The sequence below is a fragment of the Macaca thibetana genome, chromosome 1 (genome assembly GCF_024542745.1).
Source record: "Macaca thibetana thibetana isolate TM-01 chromosome 1, ASM2454274v1, whole genome shotgun sequence".
NCBI lineage: Eukaryota > Metazoa > Chordata > Mammalia > Primates > Cercopithecidae > Macaca > Macaca thibetana.
The window spans coordinates 11,428,766-11,441,731 of NC_065578.1; the positions used below are offsets into that span (position 1 = coordinate 11,428,766).

Genomic DNA, 12,966 nt, shown 5'->3' on the forward strand with positions numbered 1-12,966 from the left:
CAAGTAGCTGGGACTACAGGCGCCCGCCACCTCGCCCGGCTAGTTTTTTGTACTTTTTAGTAGAGACGAGGTTTCACCGTATTAACCAGGATGGTCTCGATCTCCTGACCTCGTGATCCGCCCGTCGCGGCCTCCCAAAGTGCTGGGATTACAGGCTTGAGCCACCGTGCCCGGCCGAGAAATGTTTCTTTTACTCAGACTGTTGATCATTGGTTTTTAAAAAATTGTTCTTATAACCCTTTTTAAACAAATGTAGCCAATAATTAGTTTTATATAACTCTACCCTTAAAAAGTATCTTTATATTCCATTTGCGGAAAAAAAAAAATCTTTGGAAAGGAATTGGGCAAATATTTTACCAAATGCTGTTTTTTTCCTTCTTTCCTTTTTTTTTTTTTTTTTTTTTTTTGAGACAGAGTCTCGCTCTGTCTCCCAGGTTGGAGTGCAGTGGCAAGATCTTGACTCCCTGCAAGCTCCGACTCCTGGGTTCATGCCATTCTCCTGCCTCAGCCTCCCGAGTAGCTGGGACTACAGGCGCCCGCCACCACGCCCGGCTAATTTTTTGTAGTTTTAGTAGAGACGGGGTTTCACCGTGTTAGCCAGGATGGTCTTGATCTCCCGACCTCGTGATCCGCCCGCCTCAGCCTCCCAAAGTGCTGGCATTACAGGCGTGAACCACTGCGCCTGGCCTGTTTTTTTCTTTTTACTGTCACTGTTGACAACAAAAGTGAATCTTCTCTGGAAGTACAAGATATTGTTGACAAACGAAAGCCAGTTTTTCTAGGAGACTGAGTTCCTTCTGATGGAGGCCTTGTGCTTCAGGTAGTTGCTGGATGGCAGCCTCGCAGTTGGGACAGGTGTGTCTTCTGGCACTAAGATGAATCACTAGAGGTGGGGCAGTGTGCTTGGAAAGGATCCTGAAAGTAGGCTGGCTCCAGTGGGGTGTGTGCCGTGGCAAATCTGTAGTGCCTGGCAGGGTGGCTGATGACTGACATGGTGGATCAGAGCAAGATTTGAGGCTCACAGTTTCCACTGGGATCTTCTAGCTGAGCAATCTGAGAACCCAGTTAAACTTTTGTGTCGCAGTTTCCCTCATGTTGACTTTTTGTAATACTAAAATTACTTTTTTTTTTGCTAATACTGGTAAACACCAGTTATTATAATGGGCAGTAGTACCTACCACATCTAAATACTGTGGCTGGAGTCAGAGGCTTTCTGGAGTTTGGTTTGTAATAATTGACTAAGATTGTTCATTATATCAGCGTCATCTGGTGCCCAGGTACCAGTAATGCAGTTCCAGGACATTTAAGAACAGTGGTAAAGCACTGTTGTGTCTCTCCCATGTATATGATTGTATAAGTGATTCTCATGAACAAATTTGAGACATTTAATTTGGGTGGCCTAAATGAGGATCATTAAAGAATGTGAATTCTCCCCCCACCCCCAACTTTACTCAGGTTTCTTTCATCAATTTCTTTTTCTTTTTCTTTTTTTTTCTTTGAGATGGAGTCTCACTCTGTTACCCAGGCTGGAATGTAGTGGTATGATCTTGGCTAACTGCAACCTCCGCCTCCCGGGTTCAAGGGATTCTCCTGCCTCAGCCTCCCGAGTAGCTGGGATTACAGGTGCCTGCCACCATGCCTGGCTAAGTTTTGTAGTTTTGGTAGAGAAAGGGTTTCACCATGTTGGCCAGGTTGGTTTTGAACTCCTGACCTCAGGTGATCCACCTGCTTTGGCCTCCCAAAGTGCTGGGATTCCAGGCGTGAGCCACCACCCCCGGCCTCTTTCATGAATTTCATTTGGACAATCTCCTAGGGCATTTTCTGTCTTAATCTAGGATAAGGTTTCTTAACGTTGGCTCTGTTGACATTCGGGTTGGATAATTCTTTGCTGTGGGAGCTGTCTTGTGCATTTTAGGTTTAGCAGCTTCCATGGTCTTTATTCACAAGATGCTGGTAGCAGCCCCTAAGTCATGATCAAAAATGCCTCTGGACATTACTAAATTATGCCCATATGAGAACCTCTGATCAGGGTGGTCTAATCCCGAGGTAAATCACCGTAAGTGAGCAATGGACAGTTACACTGAAAAGATAGACAGCTTTGAGTTGTAGGTAATTTTTGGTAAATTTAAGAGTGACTATTCCCTGAAGCAGCATCAGAATGTAGATGTTTTGCTTTGCCTCCAGTTACTGAAGGGGGCATCTTACAGAGCTTCTTGCCTCATCTTTTAAAACATCTGTGGCCAGGTGCAGTGGCTCACGCCTGTAATCCCAGCACTTTGGGAGGCTGAGGCGGGTGGATCACCTGAGGTCAGGAGTTTGGGACCAGGCTAGTCAACACAGTGAAACCCCATCTCTACTAAAAACAGAAAAAATCAGCTGGGTGTGGTGGTGGGCACCTGTCATCCCAGCTACTGGGGAGGCTGAGGCAGAAGAATCGCTTGAACCCGGGAGGCAGAGATTGCAGAGAGCCGAGATCGTGCCGCTGCACTCCAGCCTGTTCTTTGCATTCATCTACCTTCAGGCAGGTAGAGGAGGAAATCATTCAGTTTTTATGTTGATTTTCATTATTTTCCTTTGACAGATTTTTCTATGACCATGAAAGAGAGAAATAAAGAATGATCCATGATTTCTAAACACCTTTTCCTGAGGATACAGTCATGTTGGAAGGCCTTGTAGCCTGGGTTCTCAATACCTATTTGGGGAAATATGTCAATAACCTGAACACCGACCAGCTCTCAGTTGCACTTCTCAAAGGTGAGTATTTCTCTGGGTGAGGTACAGCTTTACAGGTGGCATTTCTGTTTTTGTATTTTTTTTTTGTACTGAGAATCTTAAAACTTAATGCCCAGATGGCTTTGTACTAAATGTGTGTAAAAAGGTCCCATATGACCCTGATGATTATTACAGAGTAACTTTATAGCTATATTGTTATAGATTTTAAGGAACTATTAAATATAAAAAAAAAAAAGCAAAATAAGCTATACTACTGGTGACTGTGCTTAGTCCCAGTTAATTTTTTAGCTTTATGAAGCTTTATGGAGGCAACCACAATGTACTGACAGTAGCATTGATTTTGGCTTCAAATACTGTTTTGTCATTTATTGGCTATATGAACAATAGCTCATATTGAAATTCTAAGCCTCAGTTTCTTTAGACAGAGATACCTCCAGAGGGTTGCTATAAGGATCAACTGGAATAACATTTAAAGTCCCTAGTCTGCTGGCATATAGTAGGCGCTCAATAAAAGTTTTAAAATTGATTACTGTGAGGTGTTCAACAGAATTTCTGAGGTTTTGGCTTGCTTAATAGTAAAGTACCTGAAGCTTGAGACATTTTACCCTTTACAGGCCTAGACTTGGTAAATGCAGTCCCTGATTTGGCATGGGAATTTGAAAGCTGCATTTTCTCCCTTTCCTTGTTTTAATTTAAATTCTCTTTGCTCAACTCAAAATGGAGCTTTTTAACATATGTAGGAAGAGAAGAAAGTCAGTCTGCAAGTGTGTAAAATCATAGGAAATGGGAAGGAGACTTCAAATACAGTGAAACCTCACCTTCGTGGATGTGAGTTTTGGTAAGTGGACCAGGACAGGTTAGGGAGAACAGTGACACAGCTGTTTGCGTAGTCTGAGAATAGAGTACCAGTGGTTCACCTGTTCCTTTAAATGTGTTGCTTTCCGGCGGGGCATGGTGGTTCACGCTTGTAATCCCAGCACTTTGGGAGGCGGAGGCAGGCGGATCACCTGAGGTCAGGAGTTTGAGACCAGCCTGGCGAACATGGAACCGCTCTCTGCTAAAAATACAAAAATTAGCTGTGCGTGGTGACAGGCGCCTGTAATCCCAGCTACTCGGGAGGCTGAGGCAGGAGAACCGCTTGAAACCGGAAGGTGGAGGTTGCAGTGAGCTGCGATCACACCACTGCACTCCAGCCTGGGCAACAAGAGTGAAACTCCATTGCAAAAAAAAAAAAAAAAAAAAAAAAGTGTTGCTTTCCATGTTTTTCTAACCAAATGATTATGGCAGTGATAGGCCATGGGCAGAGCTGTCATGGTTATGCCTCCCCACTCTCTTCCTTTCCTTTCCTATTCTGGTTTTCCTCTTGTCCTGAAACAGGAGCTAAGTGGAAAGCGAGAGTGAGCAGTCTGTCAGGGAAGAGGCTGCGTTCAGAGTGCGAATAGTAGTGTCAAGTTCACCTCTCTGGTCTCTCATTGAAGTTTTCAGACCACTGTGAAGCTAACTACGTCGTATGAGGTGTAGGTAACAGGGCCTAGAAAGACAGCTGCAGACTGTGACCCTGCTATCAAAGAGCTGGTTCTGTCGGGAGTGATATGGCAACAGCATTTGCCGAAGAAATGAATAAATAGAAATGGATGATATCTGATGTGTTACAGAGTCGTACTAACATTGCTCAGCAGTTTTAGAATATATCTTGTAACAACAACTCTGTTTATCTGGTACCTTAAACTGCTTTTCTGCCCTTATTTCCTTTCTAAAAACATTATTCTTTATGGCTTTTAATGAACCTGTTGAACTTGAACAATATTTCTCTGCAGGATAGAAAAATACTTTTTCTTTCATAACTAGTGTTAGTATGGTACCTGATGCTTATGGATCCAAAGCACATCACAGAGCTTGGCCAGAAACATCTTGGGAGCACGGAAGTGTACTGAGGGAATGGCTTCGTAAAGAAGTTGGTTCATCTGCTTGTTCATCTCGGACACAGTTAAGCAGTGTGTGGGGATAGAGAGGGTACTAGATAGGAATGAGAATGTTCTTCCTGTTTTTTGAGACAGGGTTTCTTTCTGTCGCCCAGGCAGGAGTGCAGTGGCGTGATTGCACCTCACTGCCACCTTGACCTTCTGGGCTCAAGCAATCCTCCTGCCTCAGCCTCCCAAGTAGCTGGGACCACAGGCATGCAACACCACGCCCAGCTAATTTTTGTATTTTTTTGGTGGAGATGGGGTTTCGCCATGTTGCTCAGGCAGGTCTCGAACTTCTGAGCTCAAGTGATCCTCCCACCTGGGCCTCCCAGAGTGCTGGGATTACAGGCGTCATCCACTGCACCCAGCCGAGAATGTCATTTCAATCTATCTACAGATATTTACTGTTCTAGATGCTTTGAGAGATGCAAAGGGGACTGAAATAGTGGTCAAGGGTATTGATTCTTTTAGCTAAACTATGTGTTTGAATCACAGTTCTTCCATTTACCAGTAACGTGGGCAGGTTACTCAGTTTCTTCATGCTTCACTCTCCCTTTCTGTGAATTGGAGATAATATTAACTATCTCGTGAGGTTCTGAGGACTGAGAAATTAATGTGGGTCAGAGAGCTTAGAGCTGTTCTTGGTATATTGTAGGCTCTCAGACAATGTTAGCTATCATCATCCATCCTCATGGTCATCACTGTGTGATTGGATTGGCTGGCAGTTTGGACTTCAAAGAGATTGTATATACGTGTGTGTGTGTGTGTGTGTGTGTGTATATATATATATATATGATTGTATCCACATATGAAAAGTAGCAAAATGCAAAGTAACATGAGTTGTTTAAGAATGGAGATAGACTTAAAGACAATAAACAAAATACAAAGTAACATGAGAGGATCACCTGAAGCCAGGAGTTCAAGACTAGCCTGGGCAACATGGTGAGATCCCTTTTCTACAAAAAAAAAAAAAAAAAAAAAATTAGTTGGGTGTGGTGACGCGTGCCTGTGGTCCCAGCTACTTGGGAGGCTGAGGTGGGAGGATCGCTTGAGCTGGAGAGGTTGAGGTTGCATGGAGTTGTGTTCCCTCCACTACACTCTAGCTTGTGTGACAGAGCAAGACCCTTTCCCCCCCAAAATTTTCGCTTGTTCAGTCATTCAAAAACATTTATTGAGGCTGGGTGTGGTGGCTCACGCCTGTAATCCTAGCACTTCGGGAGGCCAAGGCCAGAGGATCACCTGAGGCCAGAAGTTTAAGACTAGCCTGGGCAACATGGTGAGATCCCTTCTCTGAAAAAAAAAAAAAAAAATTAGCTGAGTGTTGTGGTGCACACCTGTGGTTCCAGCTACTTGGGAGGCTCAGGTGGGAGGATTGCTTGAGCCTAGGAGGTCGAGGCTGCACTGAGCTGTGTTCTTGCCATTGCACTCCAGCCTGGGCAACAGAGCAAGACCCTGTTTCAAAAAAAAAAAAGTTCATTGTTCAGTCATTCAAAAACATTTATTGATGCTGGGCATGGTGGCTCACACCTGTAATTCCAGCACTTTGGGAGGCCAAGGTGGGCAGATCACTTGAAGCCAGGAGTTCTAGACCAGCCTGGGCAACATGGTGAAACCCCATCTCTACTAAAAATATAAAAGTTATCAGGGAGAAACTACTATTATTTATTTGTATTGTTGTGAGGATTAAATGAGATAATGTGTGTGAAGTGCATGGACACAGTAAGACCACACTAAATGGTAGCTGCTATTCTTTTTTTTTTTTTTTTTTTTTTCTTTTGAGAGAGAGTCTCACTCTGTTACCCAGGCTAGAATGCAGTAGTAGGATCATAGCTCACTGCAGCCTTGAACTTTTGGGCTCAAGCGATCCTCCTGCCTTAGCCTCCAGGGTAGCTGGGACTATAGGTGCATGCCACCATGCCTGGGTAATTTTTTATTTTTCGTAGAGACAGGGTTTCACTATGTTGCCTAGGCTGGTCTGCAACTCTGGGCTCAAGTGATCCTCCTGCTTGGCCTCCTAAAGTGCTGGGATTATGGGCATGAACCACCGCGCCCATCTTATTCCACCTCTATAGTCCCTGATCTTAGAGGACTGTTAACCTCTTTGGGGGACAAATTATAGAGTAATACAAGGAAGTATAGATTAAATGGTTATTCTGGAAATACAGGCATCATATGAGGGGGTGTGAAGGAAGAGAGCTGTCCATTCTGCCTGTAGGACTCTGGGAAGGTTATGGAGATAGCTTTTTGAGTGGATCGTTTTCTTTTTCTTTCTTTTTCTTTTTCTTTTTCTTTTTTTTTTTTTTTTTTTGGAGACAGGGTCTTGCTCTATCACCCCAGGAGTGCAGTGGCACCATCACAGCTCACTGCACCCTTAACCTCTCTGGGCTCAAGCGATCTTTCCATTTCAGCCTCCTGAGTAGCTGGGACTACAGGCATGTACCACCATAGGTCCAGCTATTTGTTTTATTTTTTTGTAGAGATAGGGTTTTACCATGTTGCCAAGGCTGGCCTTGAACACTTGGGCTCAAGCAGTCCTCCTGCCTTGGCCTCCCAAAGTGCTGGGATTATAGGCGTGAGCCACTGCACCCAGTCTTGAGTGGATTTTAGCAGGATTTCCATAGGTGGCACTGGGCAGGTCCCCACATTCCAGGTGGAATGCACCCTGTGAGCAGAGGCTGAAAACTTGCAGGGTGTTTTTGAAATGGTTTGGGGCCAGAAGGTAGGTGGCTCACGCCTGTAATCCCAGCACTTTGGGAGGCTGAGGCAGGTGGATCACCTGAGGTCAGGAGTTCAAGACCAGCCTGGCCAAGATGGCGAAACCCCCACTTCTACTAAAAATATAAAAAAAATTAGCCAGGCACGGTGGCAGGTGCCTATAATCGCAGCTACTTGGGAGGCTGAGGCAGGAGAATCGCTTGAACCCAGGGGGCGGAGGTTGCAGCGAGCTGAGACTGTGCCACTGCACTCCAGCCTGGTCAACAGAGTGAGACTCTGTCTCAAAAAAAAAAAAAAGAAGGTAGAGGCTGCCAGTACCACCTCAGAGTCTGAACTTCAGCCTGGGGGCATATCATATATTTGTAACCCAAAACTTCCATTTCCCCTCCTTTTTGTTTTTATAAGCTCCGAATGTTAGGTTGATTCTTTAACCTGGAGCAGAGGGAAGAGGATTCAGTAGCCATTAGAAATTACTAAGAAATGACCAACCTCTAAATTACTCCCAGTTTAGTGAGTAGATTTCTTGCTAGCCTGAGATGAGGAGTTTTTGGATGAGACATCCGTGAGTAAGTGTGTAATGTCTGCCTGGAGTAAGTGACCAACATTATCATTTATAAAGCACTCAGTACTTTGGGTGCTTTTCTGCTTGGCTCTTTGGAGGGACCTTTCCCTGCAGGGCCCGTCGTGGGTGCATATTTGAGTGGGTGGGGACTAGGAAATCTTCAGTCTTAAACTACGGCCGTGCTGGTTCGCCGGATTCCTTTACTTTTGGCTTGGTGTAGGCTGTTGTTTCTTCTCATTTTTTCCTTTACATTCTCTCTGTCCTTTCTAGATCTTCTCCTTTGCCCTCCACGCTTCAGCTTTAATTTTTTGTGGTGTGAGTTGCCTGTAATTCCCTTTACTTTCCCAGGGTTGTACAGCTGCCAGGGAAGCCCAGAGCTCACCTGCCTTTGTGACAGATTTGGGCATTGAAAAATAAGGTGGTTCGGGCTGGGTGCAGTGGCTCACGCCTGTAATTCCAGCACTTTGGGAGGCCAAGGTGGGTAGATCACTTGAGGTCAGGAGTTCAAGACCAGCCTGATCAATATGGTGAAACCCTATCTCTACTAAAAATACAGAAAATTAGCCGGGTGTTGTGGCGGGCGCCTGTAGTCCCAGCTACTCAGGAGGCTGAGACAGGAGAATCGCTTGAACCCAGGAGGCGGAGGTTGCAGTGAGCCGAGATCGCACCATTGCACTCTAGCCTGGGCGACAAAAGTGAGACTCCATCTCAAAATAAAAATAAAAGTAAGGCGGTTCGAAGTGTAAATCATACTATTCAAAAGAAGAAACTATTTAATTGCCACCTTTAAGTCTATTTCAACTAAGGGAAATGTTTCATGATTTTTTTTCCCCTTATGTTCATTTTCTCCCCAAATGTGGATATGGAGTTGTTTCACTGGGGTTATAAACTTTTCCTTTCCGTTAGTCTTAAGGTATGGTGGTGGGGTCGGGGGGCATGGCCCATGCGGACAAATGTTCCTGCAAAAATCAAAAAATAAATTGATTGTATTTGTTCAGAATCTGCCAAGTTGCTAGATTTGAATTTTCTTCTTTTTTTTTTCCCCCTTTTCTTTTTGAGACAGGGTCTAGCTCTGTTACCAAGGCTGGAGTGCAGTTGTGCGATTATAGCTCACTGCAGCCTTGACCTTCTGGGCTCAAGCGATCCTCCTGCCTCAGCCTCCCCAGTAGCTGGGACTACAGGTGCGTGCTACCATGCCTGGCTAATTTTAAAAAATTTATTGTAGAGTTGGGGTCTTGCTGTGTTGCCCAGGCTGGTCTTGAACTCCTGGGCTCAAGCGATTTCCCAGCCTCAGCCTCCCAAAGTGCTGGGATTACAGGTGTGAGCTGCCGCACCTGGCCTTAATTTTTTAGAAACCAGTAACCCAGAAGTCCTGAACAGTCATTTAAAGGGAAACATAATCACGTCTTCTGCATTATTTTGTACTTGGAGTAAAAGGCTCTCTTGCATTTCTTACCAATTAATGGTGGTTGTCTGTACTTCCTGTTCTTGAAAAATCTATTATCTCAGACAGACTTAGGTTGCTCAAAAATTGCCTTGTGTCGCCCAATTTTATAAAAACAATGGCAGTGATTTAAGGATAGGGACTCTGCCTTCTCTTTTTACATTTCCAGTGGCCATCACAGTGCCTCCCACAGAGCAGGGCTCTGTATATGTGAGGGTGAATGGCTTGCATAGCCAGGAGAGTGATGGATCTAGCTGCCCTCTTGTTTGTTCACTTTTGGATTTAAGTCATAAAAGCTGGGTCTGAAAAGAATTTTCAGTGGTGGTCCTGTGTCCGGAATTGGTGGGTTCTTGGTCTCACTGACTTCAAGAATGAAGCTGCAAACCCTTACGGTGTTACAGTTCTTAAAGATGGGGTGTCCGGAGTTTGTTCCTTCAGATGTTCAGTGTCTGGAGCTTCTTCCTTCTGGTGGGTTCGTGGTCTCGCTGGCTTCAGGAGTGAAGCTGCAGACCTTCCCAGTGAGTGTTACAGCTCATAAAGACAGCGTAGACCCAAAGAGTGAGCAGCAGCAAGATTTACTGCAAAGAGTGAAAGAACAAAGCTTCCACAATGTGGAAGGGGACCTGAGCGGGTCGCCACTGCTGACTGGGGCAGCCTGCTCTTATTGCCTTATCTGGCCCCACCCACATCCTGCTGATTGGTCCATTTTACAGAGAGCTGATTGGTCTGTTTTGACAGTGTGCTGATTGGTACGTTTACAATCCTTGAGCTAGACACAGAGTCACAGAGTGCTAGTTAGCTAGATACAGAGTACCAATTGGTGCATTTACAAACCTTGAGCTAGACACAGAGTGCTGATTGGTGCATTTACAATCCCTGCACTAGACACAGAGTCAGAGTGCTAGTCCTCCAAGTCTCCACTAGGTTAGCTAGATACAGAGTACCAATTGGTGTATTCACAAACCCTGAGCTAGACACAGAGTGCTGATTGGTGTATTTACAAACCCTGAGCTAGACACAGAGTGCTGATTGGTGCACATACGATCCTCTGGCTAGCTATAAAATTTCTTCAAGTCCCCATCCAGTTCAGGAGCCCAGCTGGCTTCACCCAGTGGGTCCTGCACCAGGCTTCAGGCAGAGCTGTCTGCCAGTGCGGAGCTGCGTCTGCACTCCTCCGCCCTTGGGCTGTCCCAGCGCCACGGAGCAGGGGGTGGCGCCTGTCGGAGAGGCTCAGGCCGCCAGGGAGCCCACCGCAGGGGGAGGAGCTCAGACACTGCAGGCTGCGGGTCCCGAGCCCTGTCCCATGGGGAGGCAGCTAGGGCCTGGCAAGAATTTGAGTGCGGGGTGGGCGGGCCAGCACTGCTGCGGGACCCAGGGCAACCTCCACAGCTGCTGGCCCGGGTGCTAACCCCCTCATTGCCCTGGGCCGGGTTCCCACCTGGGTTCCCGCGTGCGCCTCTCCCTCCACACCTCCCAGCAAGCAGAGTGAGGAGGCTGCGGCCTCAGCCAGCCCAGAGAGGGGCTCCCACGGTGCTGTGGCCGGCTGAAGGGCTCCTCAAGCACCGCCAGAGTGGACGCTGAGGCCTGCTAGCACATTGTCACCTCTCAGTCCTGTTCCTTCCTTTGCTTTCTGATCAGTTATTACACTTGTAAGTAGAGGTGCTAAGAAGTTCTCCCAGAAGAGAAGAGTATAATTCCTTTTGAAGACCGGTTTCATTTAATTAGATCATAGACTTTTGAATACTGTATGTGCTATAGTCATTTTGGGGAGGGATTGAGGGTGGAAGGAACTTGTTAGAAACTGCAAATTTCTGTGCTTCAATCCCAGAGATTCTGAGTTAGTTGGTCTGTGGGTGGGGCCTGCATTTCATCCTAGATGAGTCAGATTTTGATGTTCCTCTGGTAAATATTAGCCTAAGCGAGGGGTCAGCAAAGGGGCCAGTGGGCCAGATCTGGCCTGCAGACTAAGAATGGGTTTTGAATTTTTAAAGGTTCATAAAAAAAAATAAAAGGAGAATATGCAACAGACATCATATAAACCCTAAAATATTTACTATCTGGCCTGTTATGGAAAATGTAACTCTTGGTCATAACTCTTCGTCAGCGCCTAAGCTTCAGCTCTCATGTAGATGTTAGAGCAGATGGCCTGGAAATTAGTTTAGATGAAGCGTATGGGCTGGTGGTAGCACTACACATGATATAGCCTGTTCTAGATGTAAAACTTCAACCTCCACATGATATAGCCTGTTCTAGATGTAAAACTTTCCCTTTAACCTACACATGATATAGCCTGTTCTAGATGTAAAACTTTAACCTGCACATGATGTAGCCTGTTCTAGATGTAAAACTTTCCCTTTAACCTTCAATGCTTTACACACAGTAGTAGGTGGCCTACTGTATTTGTTAAATGGATATTTCATGATGCTGTTTTTATTTTTAGGTGCTGTTGAATTAGAAAACTTGCCATTGAAGAAAGATGCCTTGAAAGAATTGGAATTACCATTTGAAGTCAAAGCTGGTATGTGGAACTAAAGGACGGGGAGGAAATTTGAGTCTTAAATTGTTTGGGGTGTGAAAACTGAGAGCCCTGGAGTTTGTATCGATTTGACCAGTTAGAGGAAGGATATAGCAAATGTTAGAGATTATGCCAGTCGTAGAGTGTGGTCTTTGGGCCACTCGTATGAGGATGACCTTGTGATGGTGGTAGGGAGGTCAGGTGATCCCCAGACCAACTAAATCAGAATCTCTGACGGAATGTCATTGAACCTATGTGTTTAATAAGCACTCCAGGTGATTCTTATGTTTCCTAAAATGTGAGAACCTCTGTTCTACATTCAGGGTTTCCTTTTCTTTCCCCTTTCATTTTTCTTTTTCTTTTTTCTTTTCCTTTTTTTTTTTTTTTGAGATGGAGTCTCACTCTGTCACCCAGGCTGGAGTGCCGTGGTGCGATCTTGGCTCACTGCAACTTCTGCCTCTTGGATTCAAGCAATTCTTCTGCCTCAGCCTCCAGAGCAGCTGGGTCTACAGGTGTCCCCACAACGCCCGGCTAATTTTTTTGTATTTTTAGTAGAGATGAGGTTTCACCTTGTTGGCCAGGCTGGTCTTGAACTCCTGACCTCAGGTGATCTGCCTGCCTTGGCCTCCCAAAGTGGTGGGATTATAGGCGTGAGCCACCACGCCTGGTCTCCATTCATTCATTCATTCATTCATTCATTTATGACAGGGTCTTGCTTCGTCACCCAGGCTGGAGTGCAGGGATGTTATCATAGCTCACTACAGCTTTGAACTTCCAGGCTAAAGAGATCCTCCTGCCTCAGCTTCCCCAACTATTAGTTGAAATGGTTGAATACAGCTACGTGCTACCAAGCCCAGCTAAATTTCTGAATTTATTACTGGATTACACAGTTGATCACTTGATGTTGTCATTAAAAATACCATTGTTGGACTGGGCTTGGTGACTTTCACGTGGCATCCCAGCACTTTGGGAGGTTGAGGCAGGAGGATCACTTGAGGCCAGGAGTTCAAGACCAGCCTGGGCAACATAGCTT

The 12,966-nt window shown here is 45.5% G+C and overlaps 1 protein-coding gene across 5 annotated transcripts in view; it reads left to right on the forward strand.

The window, feature by feature from the left end:
- VPS13D (vacuolar protein sorting 13 homolog D) overlaps positions 1-12,966 on the forward strand; it is a 282,995-nt gene that overhangs the window by 2,007 nt on the left and 268,022 nt on the right. For all 5 annotated transcript variants that reach the window (XM_050787581.1, XM_050787591.1, XM_050787600.1 and 2 more), the window contains exons 2-3: positions 2,582-2,754; positions 11,859-11,936. In XM_050787581.1, the coding sequence (XP_050643538.1) occupies positions 2,658-2,754; positions 11,859-11,936 (175 nt within the window). In that variant the 5' untranslated portion in view covers positions 2,582-2,657. The remainder of the gene's footprint in view (positions 1-2,581; positions 2,755-11,858; positions 11,937-12,966) is intronic.